At 36.0% G+C, this 25,918-nt stretch overlaps 1 protein-coding gene across 2 annotated transcripts; it reads right to left on the reverse strand.

Moving 5' to 3' along the window:
- Positions 1-1,951: 1,951 nt before the first annotated feature.
- On the reverse strand, positions 1,952-13,512 carry LOC129260344 (protein Mpv17-like). Of its 2 annotated transcripts, none has more exons than XM_054898342.2 (8): positions 13,171-13,512; positions 12,582-12,733; positions 11,732-11,847; positions 10,721-10,813; positions 9,950-10,045; positions 7,741-7,773; positions 6,873-6,925; positions 1,952-5,722 (listed from the first exon to the last, which is right to left on the reverse strand). In XM_054898342.2, exons 2-8 carry the CDS (start codon positions 12,652-12,654, stop codon positions 5,626-5,628), a joined length of 561 nt encoding a protein of 186 aa, XP_054754317.2. In that variant the 5' UTR covers positions 12,655-12,733; positions 13,171-13,512; the 3' UTR covers positions 1,952-5,625. The 2 variants fall into 2 exon arrangements, with proteins under 2 accessions (XP_054754317.2, XP_063955566.1); XM_064099496.1 differs by having other exon boundaries at positions 3,033-5,722; positions 13,175-13,263.
- Positions 13,513-25,918: the final 12,406 nt, after the last annotated feature.

Raw genomic sequence — 25,918 nt, forward strand, 5'->3', positions numbered from 1 at the left:
CTGAATCATTCTTCGCGATAAATCCACCGCTCGAAATTTCTTGACCGCGTCGCTCGCTGACTTTTTACTTTCAAGTCTCGCGCAACTTTTAAGACCAAAATTGTGACCCCCTGGTACACGGTTCGGAAATTACACAACATTTCGTAAGTGCATGCAGACCCAAAATTACTCAAACACGTGAATTTGTGTACAAATCCAATGCAAATAGTGTTTTTAGCCAAAATTCATAAATGTATCATTATTTTTCCTTTTACTGCTTAAAATCAATTAATTTTATCTTGTTTATGGTCAAAATAAAGTCCCCAACAATTTCCATTAAAAAAACAATTTAAAAAAAAAGTCGAAAAAGAAATTTAGAAAACAATAGAGTACATAAAACAAGTGGAATGCCTCTGGCCGTCTCACCTGCATCACGCGATTCAATATAGCAGCAGTGCTGATTTTGAAAACTACTATAACTCGCACAAGATGTTCAGTGATACTTGGTTACTCTTATTTCCACGTTTTATGAACTAGACCAATACACTTATAGAGATATGATGGCAATTCAACAAATACCCCCAACGTGGCCAAAGTTCTTTGACCTTACATGACCTTTGACCTTGATCATGTGACCTGAAACTCGCACAGGATGTTCAGTGATACTTGATTACTATTATGTCCAAGTTTTATGAACTAGACCAACACACTTTCAAATTTATGGCTGTAATTCAACAAATACCCCAATTTGGCCAAAGTTCATTGACCCTAAATGACCTTTGACCTTGATCATGTGACCTGAAACTTGCACAGGATGTTCAGTAATACTTGATTACTATTATGTCCAAGTTTCATGAATCAGATCCATAAACTTTCAAAGTTATGATGGTAATTCAACATATACCCCCAATTCGGCCAAAGTTCATTGACCCTAAATGACCTTTGACCTTGGTCATGTGACGTGAAACTCATGCAGGATGTTCAGTGATACTTGATTAACCTTATGTATAAGTTTCATGAACTAGGTCCATATATTTTCTAAGTTATGATGACATTTCAAAAACTTAACCTTAGGTTAAGATTTTGATGTTGATTCCCCCAACATGGTCTAAGTTCATTGACCCTAAATGACCTTTGACCTTGGTCATGTGACATGAAACTCAGGCAGGATGTTCAGTAATACTTGATTAACCTTATGGCCAAGTTTCATGAACTAGGTCCATATACTTTCTAAGTTATGCTGTCATTTCAAAAACTTAACCTCAGGTTAAGATTTGGTGTTGACGCCGCCGCCGTCGCCGTCGGAAAAGCGGCGCCTATAGTCTCACTCTGCTATGCAGGTGAGACAAAAATGAATGTTTTTTTGAAATTTTTGAAAAATAAATTTGATCAGATGCCTATCTTGAGTATGTAAAACAAAAATTAGCATTTTAGGGGCATTACTTTATTAATTAAAACAAACTTATGATTTTAGGCATAAATTAGCATAATTAATGAGCAATGAGATTTTTCGCAGAATTTGATATTACAGTTTTGTAGATGCCATGGGTAACGCGCATGCCAATTTTCGTCGCGATCGATGGCCGAGATCATAAGGGGGGGCTGAATAATAACATTTTGTACATGACGGAGGATTCCAGTCACAAACCATCTGTTATTTGCGAAAAATGTCTTATTAGGGAATTTCGAACGTATGTCTGACCATCACGTTTGAGGAAACATCCTGAAATGATTTGTCACAGTTTTCTAGTTTATCTAATTATGGTGAATAAGAAAATATGTATTTGGTAGTTTGAATTAGGCCTAAATACATGTATATACAGCTGTAATGCCCTCAATTGCCATTCCATGGTGTGAAGTGAGGTTAAAATTGAGAAATGGGGATCAGACATTCATGTATAAAAATCATAAAGGTCAAGCATTTCTTGGAATTTCCCATTAGTAAAAATAATGACAAGAGAGAACACTGAAATAAGTATGAAAATGTTTTTATTTTCATAAACATGTAGAAGAATCATCATCATTCATCACAATATCAATATTCCATGTTAACTTGGCATCCATTCTCCCAATATTAAATTCCAGTGACCATGTACAAATGAATTATAAAGGATCATACTTTGGCTTAATAACGATTCTCCTTCGCAGACATAAGATGTGGACATTTGTTGTGCATATAAAGTGGAATACATGGCAGTTTGAGGTACTGGAAGCTGAAAAAATTTGTTAATAATAACCACATAATAACATACCCTAGTTATAACAAATTCATTTCGTTGGTTGACTTTTTTTTTTGCCCTAATGAAACATGATTTATTTGCTTTTTTGCAGTAAGAAGTTATACAGATCCTACATTCAGATCTACTTATAGTTTCACACTTTATTTTCTACACGCTGATTTCAATCAAAAATACAAATTTTCACATTGATTGGTGATGGTAACTTTGCCAGACCATGGAAACCTTGATTCTGGTCAGCTTCTGAGCCCTGTTACCATAAGTTCCCATAAACCCAAGGCCTGTATGAAACGGGCCCGAGGAGTGTTTCATGAAAGGACTTGTCGGACGCTTTATCCGAAAAATCCTGATTCGTCCGACTGTCTCCATAGTAACATTGCTTCTCAAAACCAATCAAAATCAAGGAAAGTTGTCAGGTCTGACATCTCGTCTGACAAAAATGTTCATGAAATGCGCCTGAATGCAGCGATGCCACTTTTCAGACTTTTCTAGCCTATCGACCAGGAGGGTGTTTCATAAAGCTGTTCGTAAGTTAAGAGTGACTTTAAGAACAACTGGTGAACCTTTCTTACGCACTTAACCAAATCGCCAATGAATATACCATTTACCACAAGAAAGGATCACCAGTCGTTCTTAAAGTCGCTCTTAACTTACGAACAGCTTTATGAAACACCCACCAGCAGTATATTGATTGTTCTGCTATTAATCTCCTTGCATTCAAGCACAGATCAGTAATAGAATGTATACTAGTCACCTTTGTGTGAGGTGGAGTAGCAGTCTCTTGCCATATATCATGAAATTTTTTCTTCCCTTTTTCGGACATTTTACAAAACTGACTCGTATCCTCAAGACATGACAAAAAATTGAGATAAAGGTTGCTGTCTTGCTGTCTAGATAAATGAGGATATTAAGTTTTGAGAGATAATAGCCGTATTCTGAAGTCTGTTTAACTCTGGCCAAGGTCTAAATCTGCTAAATGATTTTTAGGTTTCTTTCTCCATGTTTGGAAAAAAAAAAATTATGTATTATTCCCAGAGTGAATTGAGCACCAAAATTGCTGACAAATCAAATTTTTAGGGTTAAAGATTTGTCAATTGTTTTATATGTCATAATTGGCTACCCACAATTAAACAAAACAATTTGACCAGAGTTTAAATCAAACTCATGTTTGGACCAATGTGAGCAGTGACAAGACAACCTTCAAACATGGTTTTAGATGGCTTGAAACACATTTAATGCAAAAAGCAAAAAACCCATCATTTTCCATAGCTGTGATTGATGAATACTTCAGTATAAAGACTAGCATAAGAATTAGGCAAGATTTTTTTTGGAGAAAAAATCGTATATCATAAAATAATTTTCAAAAACCTAAAATATCACATTTCTTATTTTATTATAGATACATGTACACATGTATAACACTGAGCAGAATGATCAGTACATGAACAAGAAGAATGTCTCACCAGTTATTTAAATCAATTTAAATAAGATAAATACAATCTGTATTTTTTTTGTTGAAAATTTTACTCCAGTCTTTAGATCTCGGTGGCTGAGGTCTGAAAGTCTAAAATAGCTCAGTTAAAATGGGGTTAAGCCCCACATGTGATGTATAATACAAAGCCTGAAGAATAGCATATCTGCTGTAATTACCCTGTGCAGTAAAGTGAGACATGATGCCTGTTTCTGTCAAAATTTACAGCAAGGGGGTCAGTTGGGTAAAATTCATGATTACCAAGCAAAAGCGTTTCTCATTATTATTTTTTTTTTAATATTTGATAACTATTGGAGCTTTGTAGTATCCTAACAAATTATTAGAAACATTGTTAAGAAGGCTTTTTAGTATGATACATATTAATAAATATCAAAAATATTATGTTCATTGCACAATTAAAAATAAAACATGTTTGAAATAAAAACCATTAATAAGATCTTAATGATGATATGAGTAATACAAGAGGTGATATAAAAATATGAATTTACAATGTGAACACCATCATAACCTCGGCAGGTATAAAACCATACATGCATGCAAGTCATGTAAAATATGTGATCAGAATAAACTTATATACATGTACATAACATTTACCAGTGAATAGTAGTACACAAACTCATTTCACACACATCACTCATTACATGTTCATGTACACATAAATTGTAAGCCTCAAATTTGCATATTTGCTGATTTTGTATTATACAAGGAATGTTCTTGTACAAAAATATCCAATGCTGTATGTCTATAAAAATCATTCAAATTCAGCATTCCGTTTAATACTACATACATGTACAGTACATGGGACTTTTTTAATCACCCCCCTTTTTTTCTCTTTTGATTAATTTTTTTCTTTGATTTTCTGGGACTAATGGACTACTTTGCAGAAACTACTAACCAAATCTAGAACATTGGATATACATTAACACTGCAGTCAATGGGGAGTTTCCGGGGCTCGTTTGAGCATTTTAGGGGGCAATTGCCCAGTGTATTCTTTTCTCTGTTGCTCATGGTGATTTACATGTACATATAATTGTCAGGATTAGTAACATAGATTTCAACAGAGATGATAACCAAAATATCATAATTGCCATTTACCGTTAATACATGAAGAATCAATAATAATTATAAAAATAGGCATTTGTACAGCGCCATTTATCTAGAAACAATCTATTGCGAGGCACATTGTTATCATTATTATTACCCCGACTTTAGCTTGAGCTGCCTTTCAGCGCTCGTGCATTCAAGGAATTCATCCTGCCAGGTACCCATTCACCACACCTGGGTCAAGTGCAGCACAGTGTAGATAAAATTTCTTGCTGAAGGAAAACACGACATGGCTAGGATTCAAACCCACGACCCTCTGTTTGAAAGGCGAGAGTCAGTACCACTAGACCATGACATGACAATAATTCAAGAACTTGTAAAATGACAAAATATTTACTAAAAAGTCTCGTAGTACACCTAAAATACTATTACTTTGTGTATGGTCCCATTGTACAATACAGGACAACAAAAAGTGATAACTCTCTTCATCAATGGAGATGACACATGTATAATTGGGGCACCACACCACTGCCCTTTCCAAATCTGAGTGCAGGAACAGGCAATTAGTCAAAAGTCTGTGTTGTATCATTCGCAGGAATTATGTAATTAAAGTGCAATACATCTTTCCATTGCAGCTTTCCAGCATTTTCTATTATTGTCCATCATGAAATGTGAAGTTATAAGTGAAGATATGTACTGAGAATCCACCTGCAGCATTCCTGCCGGAAAAACGAGGTTCTGCATTTTTACAAGGCTCCTTAAAACCCTCAACCCTGAAACATGGCATATATCAGTACATATTGGTAGTACATTTATATCGTATTTCATCACCATGCAGCATTAGAGTAGGTGCAGATAGGTCTATGGTAATTATTAAGAGATTGGTGTCTTGTCTATACTTCTCTTGGCATTCGCTTTCCAGCTTAAATAGGTATTCCACATCACTGAGACCACATTGACAACCAGAACTCTGCAAATGATCATCAAGAAACAAAGAGAATCGTGGGTAATATTTTGTCTAGACGTAAACCTTAACTCTTTATCCCCTTTTTAAACTATAAAATGTATTACTTTATTTTGTGCTACATATGTTGGGCTCTAATTCACAAGTATTGCTTTCTAGGGGTCGAAACCTTTCATATTTTGTATTGCATAATTTGTTAACTATTTTGTTTGTATTTTATTTGATTTTTTTATGATTGGTTATTATTCAATTGAAAACTTAAAACCTTCCCCAAACCTGTCCAATATACATTTCTGATATTTTTCAGCACAAACCATGGTGTGTAAAAAAATAAACATAGCACAGCTATCTGAAGTGTATGCTATGTGCTTGCGATAAAACAGGGATTGTATACTGTGTTGTTTCTAATTTGAGACAAAGCAAGTTGGAACTTATGTTAGAATGGTCTCATGATACCAATGAAACATTTTACTATGTCAATAAGGGGTTGTTTCTACAGACTATGTAGCAGTACATATATGCATGATCATGAATTACATGCTATTCCAAACCTGATTTGGGTATATTTGGAAACCTTGTCCTTGATGTATACAGGCTGCAACCTGTCTTTGCTAGCTGTGACATTCGATCCAATTTCAAATCAATTCATATCTCTAAATTTTCTTTTTCATCCACTGAAAATCCATATTGAAATTTTACGAGAGCCACCCACTAGTAGTAAGAATACATACATGTAAAACATATATAATAATTTTGTTTCCAATTTAAAGAGAAAAAGGCATATGTATACTGTACATTAGAAATGAAAACATTCATATTATGGGAATAATAGAAAAACATATAAAATATAACATAATATCTCCAATAAAACAGATTTTCAAAGAAAAAGGACTAAATATTTACAGGCCTTGAATTTCGATATTTTTTACAGGGCAAAGCCACTTTTCAAAAGGGCACATTTTTATATTACTGCACAAATGGGGAAAATTAAAAAGGGCCCCAAAATAATTCAAGACCAGTTAACGGAACATTGCCAATCAGTAGTTGCCCTAGGATGAATTTAAGTCCCGTTATTAGCAGCATTACCCAAGTACCCAAATTTTGACATTAGATCCAACAGATATGGATTTTAAAAAATCAAAATCTTTTTAAATACCTGTGTAGAAGTGGAACATAGTAAAAGTTGACTAGTTGTACTGCTGGCCAGATCTGCATGAGAGAAAAGAGACGTGAAAGCGAGTTATAAAAAAATATGTAAATCAGCCAAAAGAGTGAAATATATTCCCATGGTAATCTCTTCTAGGGCAAACTGTACAAAAGCATTAAACCAACCAGAAACTGGACCATTTTATTGTGACTGTGTAGTGACCTTTAATTTTAATGAAAAAAACATTCATTTAACTAATTCTTGCTTTCTTTAAATTCCAGTTTTCATGTGGCACCAACATTTCTTTTCAATGAAATGAGAGCAATTTTTTTAATAGTTTGTACTGAAAGTTTACCAAGTCTTCATGGTATCATCACATAACACCTTAATTAAAAAAAATGTATTTCTATACGGATTGGTATTAAGTGCAAGTACTGTACATAAATTTGTAGTTACATGTATCTAAAATTGACTTGAATTTGACTGTAGTACCATCACATTCTGAAAAAGAGGCAACTTTGTATGAATACTCAACAACAGTCAACCTTTTTCCAACCTGTAAATTTCAACTGAATTTAGCTGGTATGATTTCTTTAACACAGAGAAAATGATAATGCCTCGCCACTTATAACTGAACAGTTCAGTACATATACATGAAGCTTAATCCCTCAGTACTCTGGCAAAGAATAGATGAGCCTTTCTAATCTCAATCATGCATGAATCTAGGAGACTTTATTGGTATTGCATAATCCTAATACTTGCTTAGTCATGAACTACTTCTCTTTATTATGATGCATGATAAACCTACATGTAATGTAACTTGGGACATTTATACCAAATAATAATAATAATCCGCTTTTATATATAAAATACATACCATGAGTCCCTTCATAAAGGTGCTTGGTATATCCTGCAAGCAAATAATATAAAATCAAAAGGATTACAAAAATTAATGTATCAATTATTTTGTAAGATGATTTTAATAATTAAATACAAATTCCGAAATACACTACTAGCACCAAAAATGTGTAAAGCCACCCTAGTACACCCACCCCCTTCCAATATCATGGCAACCAGACATGCCAACCTCTGGGAATTAGAAACTTTACGATGATCTAAAATAAATGCATTTTCCACCCCAAAACTGTACCTTCTAGTGGCTCTAAAGTGGCCTTTGACGAAGTGGCTTTGACTTTTTGACCTTGGCCTGGGCACTTGGAATTGAATTAATTCAATTGCCACATGTCTCATGGAAGTTTTATAGAGACATCTTTCCTTCATATTTCCCCAAAAATTGATATTTATTAAGAAACACCGCAATGCTTTCATTTGGTTGAAGAATGTAATATGACAAGTGGAATCCCTCTGGCGGTCTCACCTGCATCACGCGATTCAATATAGCAGCAGTGAAAACTACTATAAAATAATTATTCACAAAAAACACTATTCATACAATGATACAATACTACGCTCATTGATATTTGACCTTGATCATGTGACCTAAAACTTGTCAGTGATACTTGATCACCCCTATATATCCACATTTTATACACTATATCCATAGACTTTGAAAGTTATGACAGCAATCTAATAATTACCTCTAAAATTGCCAAAGTTCAATGACCTTTGACTTTCGTCGAAAGTGACCTGAAACTCGCACGAGATGTTCAGTGATACTTGATGACTCTTATGTCCAAGTTTCATGAATCAGATCCATAAACTTTCAAAGTTATGGTAATTCAACAGATACCCCCATTGTGGCCAAAGTTCATTGACCTTTGACTTTCTTCATGTGACCTGAAACTCGCACAAGATGTTCAGTGATACTTGATGACTCTTATGTCCAAGTTTCATGAATCAGATCCATAAACTTTCAAAGTTATGATGGTAATTCAACAGATACCCCCAATTTGGCCAAAGTTCATTGACCCAAAATGACCTTTGACCTTGGTCATGTCATGTGAAACTCAAGCAGGATGTTCAGTAATACTTGATTAACCTTATGTCAAAGTTTCATGAACTAGGTCCATATATTTTCTAGGTTATGACATTTCAAAAACTTAACCTTAGGTTAAGATTTTGATGTTGATTCCCCCAACATGGTCTAAGTTCATTGACCCTAAATGACCTTTGACCTTGGTCATGTGACCTGAAACTAAGGCAGGATGTTTACTAATACTTGATTAACCTTATGGCCAAGTTTCATGAACTAGGTCCATATACTTTCTAAGTTATACTGTCATTTCAAAAACTTCACCTTCGGTTAAGATTTGGTGTTGACGCCGCCGCTGTCGGAAAAGCGGCGCCTATAGTCTCACTCTGCTTCGCAGGTAAGACAAAAATGTAATAATTGGAATGAAAGTATTGATCCGATACATAAAAAAAAAAATCACTTCCCAAAATATGAAATTTTAGCATCCTTTCTTTTCTCTTCCCCAAATATGCCAATCACTGGCTAAATTAAAGCAGTAAATCTATTGCTCAAGGGGGGTGAACTATTGTGTCACTCCCTTCCCTATTGAATAGCATAACATCATGTATTTACACCCATGTCAGATAATTTGACATCTGTTAGCCTATAGACAAATGAAAATACCATATATCATTACAAATACTCCTTACAAAATATATAAAGATTTCCCTTCATTATTATTTGTGTTAAATAAAATGCCAGTTATGGCAGTGATCTGAAAATTATCTTGAACACAATCCAATGAGATGGCATTCAAAGTGATTTAAGAAATACTGTATGATTCTAGAAGTAAATAGGTCATTGTTGAGAAGTCGACAAGATAATCATGGCATTCCAGCAAGCCTATGGGTCTTTCCCTAGCAAAATAATATTGCACTGTCCCACATGTGCTTATCTGGTGATTCTCAGTGTGATCATTTTGAAGCTTTAGATTACATGATTGTATTAAAATAAACCAGATCTAGATCTATCATGATATGGTGACAAATAACCTTCATTCTAAAGACTTTTCATGAAATCATTGTTTGCTGCAACTACTCTCCTTTAGATTTAAAGGGATATCAAATTATATGAAATTTATTACTTTATCAGGTATGAAAGAAGGTACACTGACCCGTTTTAAAATGGCAGGGAGTTCTTCGAGCTTCTTCCCCGTCGTTAATGCAACAGTTGAGAAATAAATCATGAGAAAGTTTGGTCCAAATAGAGTCTGTAAAATGGAAAAAAAATCAACAATTTATGATAGAATAACATAAAAAAAGAATAATAGTTTATTTAATGGATATGTGGACTCTTTGGAATTATGTAATAAAATATATAAATCATGATTTCAATCAGCCAACCCTGGTCATTTACAAAGCATGAATCAATACACATACCCACAAGTGCTTGTCTGTGTTTGAGAATTTATCCATAACTGGCTTCGAGATAGATTTCATATTTCACAGCATTTGTACACATGTATATCAGAATGTACTAGCTTTAGATCTGTTTAATATTTAAAGTAACTTTGGTCTAAAGGACTAGCAAAATATTATTCACTGCGACTCCTCACGATTGGTTTTTAAAAATACAAGGCTATTAAATTACACCAAATAAATGTGAATCATTGGCAATTTGGACTCTACACTTACAGTTTAAATTTTTACTCTATGCACTATAAACAAAAACAGCAGAAATTAGTTTGACGTACTATCTTTTTAAAATTCCATACAGAATCTGCATGTTATTTACTTTACAAAATTTACATTAATAAGAAACTAAAATAGAAACATGTTTATTTCATGTTATCATTGTACAGGTTATATTATAAAACAAAACGTTCATGTCAAGAGAATGAAGTTTATTAATAAAAAACAAAGATAGGAGATGGAAGTTGACTTACCTGATCAGTTATCACCTTCCATAATGGTGTAAACTTTCCGGAACCTGGAAACAGTCTGTTTAGAGTTTTATACCAAGCAAACAAAGCCGGACCCTGAAGTAAAAATATACATCTTTATGATTATTTCAATGCCTTGTTCTTATGTAGCATTACAATTGTCCCCACTTTAAAATACTGGGAAAAATTGAATGGTGGGTTTTTGTGGGCACATCATCATCTGGTGGTTGTCCGTCAAATAGAAGGTTGTAGGTTTTAATCCCAGCCACGGCATGTGGAGTCCCAACCACGCCCACGGCATATTTTCCTTCAGCAAGAAATTGATCCACAATGTGCTGCACTCAACTCAGGCGAGGTGAATGTAGATGTGAATGAGTACCCAGCATGATTGTTTCCTTATTAATGCACTTGAAATGACAACTCAAGCTAAAGCTGGGGTAATAATGTCTTTTTGGAATAATATTTTGGCATAGATGCTGTTTTATAAATCTTCATCATTAGTATGGTCTTCAAAATGTTTGACTTTAATCATTAGGTATAGTATCTTCTTAAAAATATCATTAAGATCATTGGAAGTGGTGAAGTCAAGAAATATATCAAAGTTCTTTTCCTGAAGGCAAAGTAATCAACTCCAATGTTGCACCTTTTCTGGGACACCTAGTATACACATCAACACTTGAATAAAATAAATTTTGTTTAGAGCTGAATAAACAAAAACTTGTTTCATTGGTCCTGAGCTTTTGGCCTAGGAAAATACAACACATATGACCCCTCCCTCAGCTGAATTTTTAGGGGGCACATTATTTTCTTGTGAATAAAATGCTTTAAGAATCAATCATTGACCTACAGGCATATCTTATCCCTACCAAAAAAAAAAAAAAAATGTGCGACTTGATTTTAGTCTACATGTAACTAAACAGGTGAAATAATGAAATTTTTCCTCTGTGTGGAAAACTGTGATGTAACCTATATTGCTGCCTCTTAGTCCATGAATCTAATCAAGTTGTTACTTACAGCAAAGCACAAGCCAAAAAGAGTTTGCCTCATAGTCCTTGCTTTGTCGTGATCTTTCCATCCTATCCTTTCAATTGCCTGCTGTGATATACAGTCTGAGGTGAAAAATAGGACACCTAAAAATCCAAACATAAATGAAAAAAAAAAACAGTTAGAAAACTATTTCTTACTCTTAGGCTGTATGTTGTGGAAATGTGATACCCATGTAAGAAGACTAGAGAAGGCCCTATTCAACTGGGTATCTTTCATGAATAACATTGATATGGTAGCAAATCTAATTTATTTGAATTGAGTAGAATATGAATGTTCAATGCCTACAACAAATGATGCTGACCTCACACAAAGAATTGATCCCAGATAAATTGTATACAACATGAAATGACACAAAACATGAAAAAAAAGTCGTAAACAAAAGACCAACATTGAAAATATCTATATCTGGCAAGTCCAGTACGAACATGAATTATTTACTTAGGTTTTGGGGTTGTACAAATTTGTCAATCAAAAGTTTTTCTTTGTTCTGAACTGTATGCAGCTAAATTCGTATCATTATTTGGACATGAACTATAGTCTATACATAATAAAGTTCAACACTGTACACAAGTTTATAGGAGCATAACAAACATGATCCTATCAAATTTAGTTTCCAACTTGTTCCAAGTTCAAAGTGCTATCTCAATCTTATCTTGACATAATTTGCACTCTCTCTTTGGGTCAGTATCATTTGCCTCAAAGATTACAGTTATAAATTCAGTTAAAAATCAATATCTAGACTCAGAGACTCAGAGTCTATTAATTATTATTACAAAAAAAAAAAAAAAACAGATGTCAGACTGAGGAGCTGATTTACCCGATGTTACTGCTTGCGTCCGAAAGGGATACTTATTAAGTACTCCTAGATATGCTCTCCACACTGCCGCCATCTGATACCTATTATTGACTATGAAGTCTAGAAAATTGAGCACAACCACACCAGGGACAGGATACCAATCTTCAGCAAATCTAAAGAGTAAAGTTAGATTTAGATTTAGACTTAGAGAATGATTGATATTTTTATTTGGGATTTGAAATGACTGCAAGGTGCAAGTGTAAGTTGCATGTAACATTTATTGGTCTCTGACTGTAGAGTAACAGGAATTGGTGATAACTATTTAAGCAGCCTGTTGTCATGGTTGTGTTAATTACATGTATCCCATGCAATAATATTAATACTAATAGATAAAAAATGGTTAGTTAGACTACGGCTACGGTACATCAAAGTAAACATACGGGACTGTATTTACTATTTAGCGGCACAAAATTGAAAGCCAGCGCCAGGACAATGTACTTAAACTTAAAGTCAAAACATTATCAATGACACACTCCAGTAAATACCATCGTTTAATAAGTTTGTTGTTAAAATCGTATGTTAATATTACTAGTACTTAAGTAGCACATACCTACCGGTACGCAAAAAATACAAAAACCGGTAAAAGTTAGACCTGGCTCTCCTCGAGGCTCGAGACAGTCATTCACACTCGACTCCAGTCGGTCTCACAACGCAGCGTTAGCTATAGCTAGCGTGCTGCGCTAGCTGCATATATATTAGTCTAGTCCTAGAAAATATTTTCTCGGAGTACAGGTTCTCGGTTTTGCGCTCACACTCGGTGCAAATAGATTCGTTTAATATCGTCTAGAACTAGACTACATATATATAAGCAAGGGGCCGATTGCACGAAAGGGTCTTTCCAAGGACCGTCTTTCGTGTCGCCCATCTTTTATGATGCGCTATCCGGTGCGCTATTAAAGCGGGGTGTTTCTGAAATTTATGATAAACAATTACAGTTCGTAAGCTTGCTTTTAAATCAAATTTTATACAATTTTGTGAGATATCACATCATTTTATCAACAAGGCATTATCGTGGTTTATGTCACCACAGGCGCGTAGCCAGGGGGGGGGCGGTCGGGGCCCCAAAACGTTCCCAAAAAGAAAAAAAAAAGGGAAAAAAGAGAGGAGAAAAGGAAAAGGGAAGGGAAGAAAGGTAGCTTTGTGGTTTAAAAAAAAAAAAAAATTATTTTTTTCTCAAAAGAGAATTAAACTCCTTCACTCTTGCTCTAAATATGAATTTTGCTTCCGCGCTGCGCGCGGTTAAATGACAATATTGAAGTTCTCCTTTGTTTCCCCCACCATTTCTCTAACCCTGTTTTTCCACCTCAGCTATATGTGTTTCTTGCCAGTTAAAGTTCAAATGTATACATTAGGGCATGGAATTAGAGTAAAGTTATATCGAAGTATATGAAGTTATCTTTTTTTTGATTGATCGCGCAACTTCTGGCCGGGTCGGTTCCGGGCGGGTAAAATCTTTATATCAATTTCTGCCGTCACCTCCATAAAGTCAACTCCTCCCGCTTTTCAGCTCATTACTAAACAACCATAATTTGGGGGCAAACAGTTTCCTGATTTAAAAAGAGGAAGGTATAAAATTCGTGTCGTATATACTAAATAAAAAAGTACAATATTTTTTATCAAATTCTATTAAACTTCATGTCATTTCCCTGCACATTCATCTCCTGTCATGTTTTGCGCCCTCAGTTTGAAATTTTGAATGACACCTGAGTTTCTATATAATTCAAAATGAAGCGCTTCTGGATTAGTCAAAAAAATTAGGCATCCTTTTTTATATAATTTCAATAAATCACAGAAGTTTCAACTTTTTTAGCATTATTTTCTTTGTAATGAAGTTCAATAATCTTAGAAAATCAATTGAATTAGAGCCGATGGGGTATTAGAGATAGGCCTATCTGCATTTCATGAAACGTTCGCCCTTTGAAATTTCAGAGTTTCATTGCTCTGCGCGGGGAGGAATATCTTCCTCCTGGTATATACACTTCTTCTCCTCTGTTTTGCGAGTTAAAGATATGCACTGCTAAATTGTTTGTAATCAAATCTGATCTTTCCAAGGGAAGTAATCAATATATCTTTGAGAATACCCGTTTCTCGGGACCCTTTTCATGGCAAAAAATTGATAAAACGCTTTAGCTTCCGCGCTTTGCGCGGAGTTATTATTATTTTAATTTCCTCCATTGCCTTTTTTGTGCGTTCACAATCACTTTTGAAAGCAAGGTTCATGAAAACGAGGTTCAAAAGCACAATATAGTCAACTGAATTGGAGCTGATATAGGTAGGCCTACTAGAGACAAGAGAGACGGCTCCTTTTCATTTTAATTTATGAAACACCAAAAGCTTCGCGCTTCGCGCGGAAGGGGGAAACTTCCCCTCCCTGCACCCACCCCCTAGGGAGCGCGCTTTGCTACGCTTGGCTACGCGGTTGTGTCACCAGTCCATTCACTGCCGTTTATTTCGTCAGCGGTGGTGACATATTTCCACTCCCATTGACTTTGTACACAACGAGCGCGCACACACCGACATACACGAGAAGAGAGGTGACAAATTTCACGATAAGGCCATAAACAAATATTTTGTTTATTTTATCGGACGAATAAAATATGTTTGCAGATAATTTATTTGAAATGCGTTTCACATGGCGCATCATAAAAAATGGGCGACACGAAAGACGGTCCTTGCAAAGACCCTTTCGTGCAATCGGCCCCTGTTCACGGCCACGGTTAGCTCATAATGATCAACTTTTCTCTAATGACCTTTGTGATTTTTCATTAGGATAAGCACTATCATTTTCGAATGTAGATGTTGCATAAGCTTCACCCACCGGTAGAGTATTCAAATTCTAAGAACAAAAGGCATTGTATAGACCAGGTGACTAGAATAGTACATCAGGGATAAAGTTTGGAAATCTGTTTGCACATTTGAATATTGTTGAGGCTACTGTCAAATACATAATATCTCAAATTACCTTTTTCTGCTCGTGCGCAGTTTACAGCCGTGAACAGGCTTTATGCTGCTGCTGCGCTGCTAGTTATTTGGTCCCCGCCCCCCCCTGGATAAAATGGTACCTGTCATGTCGGATAAAACGTCCGGCAATTAATTAATGAGCGCCCTCCGAATGCATGCAGGGGTGGGCTGATCATGCCCCCCCCCCCCAAAAAAAAAAAAAAAAAAAAAAAAAAAATCACAATCAGAATCAGAATGTTTGGTCATTTTTACGTCTTTGAACACAAACATGGTTCGGCCGGGGCACGGTTGGAAAAAAAAGTGGAGGGAGGGGGGTTGAGGCTGCTGAAGCTCGCAGCCCCCCCCCCCCCCCGGTTCCACGGCCCCGGTCCCTGTAGTCATTTTCATCCTTTTCACTGACCATAAATAATTATTCCATGCTGCCCGTTAATAGTTGACATCTCTCGTTAAATTCCAGTTCCAAAACACCCAGTTGCGTTCGTCTCATGCCACTTTCCGTTTTTATGAATGTTGGTCTGTTTATTTAGATACGCGTCCACAAGTCCACCCCATCAAAAATTTGATTTGAATAAAAGGGGAAAACTCTAACAAGCATAACACTGAAAATTTTATCTAAATCGGATGTAAAATAAGAAAGTTGTGACATTTAAAAATTCGCTAATATGCCTATTATGCACATCCAATGGTCGGTATGCAAATGAGGGGACTGATGACCATCATCCACTCACTATTTCCTTTATATTTTCAGTATTATATGAAATATTTCAATTTTCTATTCCTAAGTTTAATATTTGTGGTTCAGTCAAGTTGGTCATTATTGTCAAGTATGAAAAAATAATAATTCACGCAATAAAAAAAACCCAAGAGAAATAGTGAGTGATGATGGACATCATTTGCATATATCACCAAGGAGCTTCCATATCACTGAGTTGTGCATCACTGTTTTGTGAAAAATAAGCGAAACTTTAAAATGTCATAACTTTCTTATTTTACATCCGATATTGATGACATTTCCAGCGTTATGCATATTGCGTGTTTGATTTTTCTTTATTAATTCAAGTAAACTTTTTTCTGGGGTGGACTTGACCTTTAATTTGCTTAAAATATTCTGGTTTACCGTTTCATGAAAGTTTTCAGCATTGACAAGTTGATTTTTTTCTGACAGTTACCATAGTAACAGTCAGAGGCCAGTGCCAATCAAAACCAATGGTTTCACTGAAATTGTCTTTGAGCACTTAAAAATTTCATCAAACACCCCAGGGGAGCGTTTCATCAACATTTTTGTCCGACAAGTTGTCAGATCTGACATCTTTCCTTGATTCTGATTGGCTGAGAAGCACTGTTACTATGGTAACTGTCGGATAAAACAGGACTTGTCGGATAAAACGTCCGACAAGTCCTTTCATGAAACGCCCCACTGGTCTTAATTTCTATAAAAGAAAATAAATCGAACTCCGGTGGGCCATCCCCGTAGGTTCGGGGCAACTGACCCCCCCCCCCCCCCCAAAAAAAAAAAAAAAAAAAAAAAAAAAAAAAAATCATCACAATAGTGTGTTTTGGTTTGATTAATTGAGAGTTATCTTGTTTCGATTAAAATTTCTTCGGCTTAAATAGCTATATAGCTGCATGTAGTTTGACACTTTTGCACGCCGAAAATGGGCTCGCTCGCAAAAATTTCAAAAATACACGTTTTAAAAATCTGACCCTCGGGCACAATATTTTTATAATCATTGTTCGTGCGTTTGCAGCGGAAATTTGATTTTTTTACCAAGCATCTCATGCTATTACCATACACCATATAGGAAATACAATTTGAACCCTATTCAAATAGCAACACCCCAATGGTTGTTATATGCTTACTATTTCTTTTCTAGGCCTATTTCATTATGATATGATATATGAAATATTCTGTTTTCCTCCTCTTTGCCGTGTAAAATAAAGATTTATTCCTCCCTGAACATATTTTACTTTTGATATTGTGTGGCCAAGTCAGGATGGTCATTTTTGTCAAATCTGTAAAATATGAAATATTGCATAAATCAAACAATGAAAACAACAGTGAGTTAGGGACGGACATCATCGAATCTCTGATTTGCATATCACTGAGTTGTAAATAATTGCAACCGTTTTGTGAAAAATAAGCAAGCATATTTTAATTGCGTAACTTTCTAATTTTACATCCGATTTTGATGAATTTTTCAACGTTATGTTTTTCTATATTGTTTAAAATCAACATTTTTCTGGGATGGACTTGACCTTTAAGGATGTATAGCGACATTATAAGCACCGAATAGGTCGCAGAGATGTGATAAAGGTGCAAATTATTTTTTTAACGTCAAGTAGGCCTATATTATGCACCTTTGAGGATGAAAATTAAGTTGCATCTTTTAGGGTGCCAACGAGCGTTTCTTGGTGTAATGATGATATTTTGGCACCTTTTTCCACTCAGGGTGCAAGATTACACCCAAAAGGTGATACGTCTCAGTACTAGTAGGCCTATCATCATTTAGGGTGAAAACTTGAACCTTTACTCATTATAATCGACAGCCGCAATAATCGGCTGGAGAAAATGACTGGAGAATGTATCATTATGTCATTTAAAAAAAAATTGATTTCATTATGCGTTCATGTCGTTCATTTAGGCCTATTATGAATTATATTTCACTCAACATAATTTTATAACAAGCATTATAAATACAGGTTACTTTCATATGAATCATGATTAGGTCCGAATTGAACAATAATGAATATTAAATACACAAATGAATATATTGATATGTAAATGAAAGAAAAAATAAATGAATAAAAAAAATAATGACAATATATTACTTTTTATAATTTGCAGAATAATACATCGGTCACATTTGCTCTACAGCCGTCTTATTTATTTTTGTACCAGCTACATCATTGTACATGTATAGGTGGTTTGTATCAAAATGAATAAAACGGCTGTTTACGAATCGCTGTATGGCAGCCGTAGGGGTAATATGACTGAGGTATTACTCTACATCAATAGCAATTCAATGTATTTAACAAAATAATAAAGTAAAAACAGAAATAGAGTGAATCAATAAGTATCATGGAATCATTACATCAAGTCATTCAGTGTATGACAATCAGAATTTTGATGATTTACAGTGTTTTTTTAATGCATGGAGGGACGTGCATTTTTTTATATCACAAGAGAGTGAATCTACAATAAGACGGCAGCAACATATTCAAAATAATATTTTTTATAATCCGTCCTTGGGCAGGGTATTTGAAGGGAACATTGTTCAGAATATGGTGTTTTATAAGTTACATTAGTGGTTCCAGATAGGCTGGTGCTAAACCGTTTTGTATTTTGAAAGCTACAAGAACACAACATTGATATTTGACACGTTCCTCCACTGTTTGCCATTTGAGCGAAGATAACAATTCATGGGTCCCTCTACAGTATAATTCCTTGTAAATGAAAACAATAATATAAGCAGCAAATTTTAACGAAAATATCAGCAATATCTGCAACACAAGTTTCTCACAAAAACTTACCCAATATTTTATATCCCTTTTCTGATTTAGGCCTGTTCACAACAAAACAATGATATCGTGATTAGCTCTCGTACACTTTAATCGTTTAATCAAGAGTAACAATACTCCCACTCTCGTCAGCCCTGAGTTACCCTTCCTGGAGGAGGACTTCAGGGAATGGAACTACAAGGTACAAGGAATACAAGGCGTTTACGGGGACAAAGAGCACGAGTCAATAAGACCGTTTTATTTCAATTATTGATTTATTCTAAAGAGGTATATATCATGCAGTCCATGAGTGATTAAGATAACTGATTAGAAATATTCGTTGACTGTGGAGATTGAACAGATTGCCAATGGTTGTTGCACCCCCAGGTCGTATGGGAGCGCTGCAGTATATTCAATTCAATCTCATTTTATACTATACACACATGTATTCATAAAGCAGAATGGGTATAATAGTCCTGTTTAAAATAAACATCTTTTTACAATTCGTGTAATGAAGATGGTGGCGATGGAGATGATAATGGCCATCGTGGTGATATGGCCAGGGACACTCTATATATGGAGATCGACCGACCCATCAATATAATGGTCTTCAGGCCATTGGCGGCGAAAGCCAAACAATTTAGGGGGGGGGACCACCAACATTTTTTGACAAGCAAACAAAAAAAGAAGGTTATATATCAACCAAAATTTTAGGGGGGACCGACAATTTTTTTTGACAAGCTAAAGAAAAGAAAAAAAAAAAAAAAAGGTCATCAACGAAATATTTAGGGGGGATCGTCCCCCCAACCTCAAATTTAGGGGGGCACGTCCCCCCCGCTTCCGCCGCCTATGCTTCAGGCCAGAGGCGTCGATCCTGGGGGACAGGGGGGGGGCGATCGCCCCACCAATGAAAATATTGGGGGGGCAAACATATCATTTTGCCCCCCCCCAATAATTCCGGATATACCACACAAAAAAACAAGATTGTAATGTTCAGCAAGCGAGATTGAGATTCACAACTCGTTCTTTATTTAAAATCGTGCTCAAAATGTCCGCTTTTCAGATTGGAATATAAAAAAATTTAGCTCGCGCTTCGCGCTCGCATCATTTCTGTAGCAAAAACCCATACTTTTCATGATTGAATAGGTGAATGTAAATGTCCCATTTTCAGTTTTAAGCTTCAAAAGAACTCCTGCTTCTATTTGCAATAATCTTTTCTTGGATATATATCTTGTTCTTTATCAAAAACTTCCATTAAACTGTCATTTTTTCCAGATCGAAATATCAAAATTTTCAGCTCGCGCTTCGCGCTCGCATCTATTCTTCTTTTAGATACCAATCTTAATCATTACTACCAAAAATGCTTAGAATATCAAGCTTTCAGGTCAGAATATAAAGAAATTTCAGCTCACTCTCGGCACTCGTACTATCTGTGTAGTGAGATATGTATCCTCCTCATGAGTTACAAACAGCTCTAAACAGGCACGCTTTTCCTGTCAGTATGCTAAAAAAAAATCAGCTCGCGCTTCGCGCTCGCATTGTTGGTGAGATACGTGTCTGTGTCTCATGAGTCATATTTATATATATATATAAATATATATATATATGTGTGTGGGGGGGGGTGGATGGGTGTCTTATACGATCGAGCGCCTTTGGAACGTTAATGATTTTGCCCCCCCAATCTGAAAAATGGATCGACGCCCCTGCTTCAGGCACATACCCGCGTTTTGTTGCAATCACTGGCGTAAATCCGTGTTGATGGGTGGGGGGGGGATGACTGAAATATTTTGGCTTTTTTTTGCAATCATGTTTTTAGATATGCAAGGAATTGTCTATGATAGGTCCACAGTGGGTCATGGCATTGGGGGGCACCAGCAAAAATTTTTAATCACTGAGTGAGTGCGCTAGTGAGGGCGCGAAGCGCGCTCAGTTGCCAGTTATACTGACCTAATATAGACATTTTAAGGACAATGTCATTAAACGGATATGTATCTCACTGATCAAATAATGCGAGCGCGAAGCGCGAGCTGAAATTTTTTTACATTCACACCTAAAAAGGGACATTATAATCAAATTTGTGTAATCATTATAGGTACATGTCTCGCTAAACAATACGAGCGCGAAGCGCGAGCTGAAAACTTAGATAATTCAGACCTGAAGTGGGGCATTCTAAGGTTTCTTTGTAGGAATTAACTAGGACCATACGTATTTCATTAACCAAACGATGCGAGCACGAAGCGCGAGCTGAACATTTTTGATATTCAGATCAGAAGAAGGGACATTTTAAGGACTGATTTTAGGAATTCATGAAGAGCAGACATATCTCACCAATCCACTAATGCGAACGTAATCACGGACAGGAAATGTTTCATATATACGAAGACCTTAACATGGGGCAATCACTTTTTGAGTCATGAAAAAGAAGCATGTGTCACTACATAAAAAAGTGACAACTCAAGTGCTAGGAAATATATTTGGTTTATATTGACTTGAAAACGGGATGTTTTAGTACAACAGGATTATATATCTCGTTAAACAGACAATGCGAGCACCAGGAACAATGAAGACGTAGGCGCTGGGCAAATTATGTTTCATAAAGTTATGATAAAAATGTTTTTTATGTAATGTAACATAACATAATTATAATATAATATAACATTATAATGAATAATATTTTCTTCTTTCCCAATACGTTTCTCTTCCTTTCTCCCTCTTTTCTCCTTTCCCTCCTTTCCCCGTTTTTGTTTTTGGTCAGCCGATGGGGGGGATGTGCCCCCCATGCCCCCCGTAGTTACGCCACTGTATGTCCATATGGAAAATACCCCTCCAATATTATCTTTTTTATATACCCCATGATGGTTTAATGGTTTTATTAGAGATTACATTTAAAAAAATTTGAATTTCCATCTTAATCCCTTCCCAAAGACCCCAACATTGATGAATTGGAAGAAACGGGGGTTTCTCTTCAATGTTATAATAAGGACATAAGTATTTCGTTAGGAAATGGTGAACTGGCTCTTTATTTGCATTTTATGATTCAATAATATTGTTTTATTTGTTAAGCGGTATTTTAGGAAGAATTTTCACCAATAAAACAATTATCTTTTGTGATTTTTTTTCATTTCTTTTGTAAAAAGTGGGGAGGATGTTTGTACAGGCCACCCCCCCCCCTCCTCGAAAAGTGGGGGGATATACCCCCCCCCCATCCCCCGGGATTTACGCCAGTGGTTGCAATACACTATCATAGGGGCTGATCATTTTTACGTTCAGACTACCGAGGTTGTGTTGGGTTGTGTAGGACTGCTGCACATTGTTCGAAATGCGTAGGTTGAGTCCGAAAGTGTGAAAAATTATGTCGACCTACTTATTTAGAAGTGCTATTTTAAAGGGAGTGGGTCGACAGAAGTTCAGGGTCTGCGCACCTGAAAACTACAACACACCGGGGTTCCCCGCTCAAAATTGTGCAATCACAATCTTGCGCAAGTCCTGATTTTTTATGCTAACCTTTGGATCGAGCTTGCAACAGAATCTGCCAGATAGTTTTTAAATAGCTACTCTTTCGACATCGCACTGGTGATTTTTATCTGAACATTTTTATGAAATTAAGATTCAAGTTGTGTTGTACACATAAGATACTAGGCCTACATGATCATGTGGTCAATGATCTCATTTGACACATATTATACAGTTTTTCATGTTTATAACGCTTCATGGAACACACTAATTAAAAAAAAATCCTTTAAAGTTACAACTGTGTATAACTGTTTGTGTAAACATTTCATTTAATTCACCAATTTGCATGAAATCCTTCAGTTTCACCAACTATTGAAAGCGTACCAATAAGCTTGATCGCTTCGCTCCCTATTGCTTTCAAGTTTCTCAATAATTTTTTTAACGCCTCTTCCCAATGGCCCTGGAATGCGGGCGTGCTGGATTCTTCAACTTTGTTCACACCAAAAACCCCCTTTTTTGCTTGTCATTTTTTTCACAACCAGCAGCACCCCCCCAGAAGCGGATCTAGAGGGGGGGTTGGGGGGGTTGCAACCCCCCCAAAAAAAAAATCCGGGGACCATTTTTTTAAATCTTATCTTTTTTTTTAAACTTGTAATTTTATTTTATTATATTTCTATGTATTTATTTTTCAAAAATTTTCCCTACTGTGGGAGGGGGGACACCCCCCTCCCACACCCTCCCCCCTCGCTCGCTCCGCTCGCTTGGACTCGGTCGCTACGCTCCCTCGCATACCACCCCAACCCCCCCTTTATAAAAAGCTGGATCCGCCCCTGCCCCCCCCCTCTTCATAAGCCGTTCTCATGCCCCTGTCTTGCCCCTTCCCCGGAAAACATCTGCGTATACTGCCTTTGTATTTTTCATCAAGGAATTACATCGATGAGTGAAAATAGGAGGTATAATGCCATGGTAAAACGGCCATTCATATTTGAATAAGGCTTGATTTCTGAAAGAAAACTCCCTTTTTTGCTTGTCATTTTTTTCACAACCAACAGCACCCCCCCCCCCCCCTCTTCATAAGCCGTTCTCATGCCCCTGTCTTGCCCCTTCCCCGGAAAACATCTGCGTATACTGCCTTTGTATTTTTCATCAAGGAATTGCATCGATGAGTGAAAATAGGAGGTATAATGCCATGGTAAAACGGCCATTCATATTTGAATAAGGCAAAATTAATACTAGTCTCATGCATGACTATTGTATATAATGACAGATCAAACTAATTGATTTCCATCCGTAAGTAAATGATTTCAAAAATCCTCTTGAATTATCTTCTAAACACCTGTTCATTTTAAACCGAACTGTTAGAAATCATGTTTAGCTAACAACGGTGACAACGGCGGGGACAGGGCAGGAGCTGTTTATTATATCCTTTATAGATTTCTCAATTAAACAAGTCTGCAATTCAAGTGTTTATCAAATTAATCGGCGTATTTGGCGTATCCAGGGGCACGAAGTCCGCTGTTGGTTGGCGAGCGAAATAAAAGAAAGGAAAGGAAACAAATAATGAGAATATTAGACCTACATGTGGGAACAAAATAATGCCCTGTGTGATGAAAACATACAAACTGTCTTTCACTTCGAAATGCTGGGTTTCACTTGCGAAACAGCAATTTACTCGTTCGATGCGCCCCCTCTCATAATAATCCATATATTAATTGCATTTTGCTGCTTCTTGTACCCCATTCACTTGAATATCTCAATTGTTAAAAGTTTTTGCCGTGTTGTGGGCTCTAAATGCTTATTTGCGCTGGTGAAAAAGGGACTTTTCACTTAGATAAGTGTCAGTGGACAATTTTTTTTTACTTGGTCACTACCCTCCCTTGCACGGCATACAAGCATTTCCTCACTGCAATGCACGACATGGCTCTATATATAGGATCCAAGGACTAGACAAAATGCAATCTAACGTCCACTGCAATTATTGTATATGCCGTGATGTAGGGTATCAATATGCGTTTCACTGATTAAGATAATAAATGTTTTCACTCGGTCGCTACGCACCCTCGCATATATGTATTTTTTTTTCATCCCGGTTTTTGATGCAGACCTCTATCTACTCTCGTCTGAATGACCAAACTTTGCATTGTAGCGTGTAAAGAATATTTCATTCACGAATACCAAAGAAAGCTGCTAATTTATCTCTACATTCAGCCTTCCCCTCATCTATTGTATCCTCAGTTGTTGGAAATTCCTGGTAACGTCATATTTCCAATACGGTATGTCTGTGTTTGTATTTTATAAATAAAGGTCAAGTCCACCCCAGAAAAATGTTGATTTGAATATAAAATAGAGAAAAATCAAACTATAGCATAATGCTGAAAATTTCAACAAATCGGATGTAAAATAAGAAAGTTATGACATTTTAAATTTTCGCTTATTTTTCACAAAACAGTGATATGCACAACTTAGTGATATGTAAATGAGACAGTCGATGATGTCCTCCACTCACTATTTCTTTTGTTTTTTATTGTTTGAATTATACAATATTTCATTTTTTTACAGATTTGACAACTTAGGACCAACTTGACTGAACCATATATTATTAAGCAATGCTAATTCCACTTGACAATGAGGAAAAACTTATAGAATATTTCATATAATAAAATACAAAAGAAATAGTGAGTGGATGACGTCATCAGTCGCCTCATTTACATACCGACCAGGATGTGCATATAACTGTTTTGACTTTGTGAAATTAAGCGAAACTTTAAAATGTCATTACTTTTTAATTCTACATGTACATCCAATTTTGATGAAATTTTCAGTGTTATGCTTGGTGGATTTTTCTCTTTTTATTCAAATACACTTTTTGTCGGGGTGGACTTGTCCTTTAATTGTTTCACTGAGCCATTTATCCTGGAAAATGGGGATGGGTGGAGGTTGTTTTATCATTCGCTTCCCCTCTAAAAAAAAACACCTTTTTTTTTTACTGTATGTCCGAAGATGTTTGCTCTTTCTGGCGAGGATTGCCAGATACGCCACTGATGTTATTCAAAGTTCGGAAACCTGGAATTCCCCGGCATTATCCAACTTCCCAACTGCGACATATCTGTTATTCTTTTTCCGTACCCTGACACAAAATATTTTCACAATTAAAAATACAATCCTTCAGATATAGCTTAATTAAAAGTTCGTAAATTCAGTTTTTTTTTTTGCATGAGAAGATATGATATTAAGTGATTAAGTCAGATTAATCATTCTATTCAACCGGGTCAGCCTATTTGAATATCATAAATTCGTCGTCTTAAAAGTGTCTGAAATGTAGCCTACGTCTGTGGTGGGGAATCCCAGGATCTGCATGACTCAACTTATCTGCTGGACGGAGCGAC

The sequence above is a fragment of the Lytechinus pictus genome, chromosome 1 (assembly GCF_037042905.1).
Source record: "Lytechinus pictus isolate F3 Inbred chromosome 1, Lp3.0, whole genome shotgun sequence".
Lineage (NCBI taxonomy): Eukaryota > Metazoa > Echinodermata > Echinoidea > Temnopleuroida > Toxopneustidae > Lytechinus > Lytechinus pictus.

Excerpts from the sequence above, each read along its gene's own strand:
- LOC129260344 (XM_054898342.2), bottom strand. The coding sequence starts at position 12,654 with ATGGCGGCAGTGTGGAGAGCATATCTAGGAGTACTTAATAAGTATCCC. Across the intron at positions 10,814-11,731 it reads TTTTTGGCTTGTGCTTTGCT|GGTCCGGCTTTGTTTGCTTG; the intron begins GTAAGTAACAAC and ends TTTTTACTTCAG. Across the intron at positions 7,774-9,949 it reads TCCCTGCCATTTTAAAACGG|GATATACCAAGCACCTTTAT; the intron begins GTCAGTGTACCT and ends ATTTGCTTGCAG.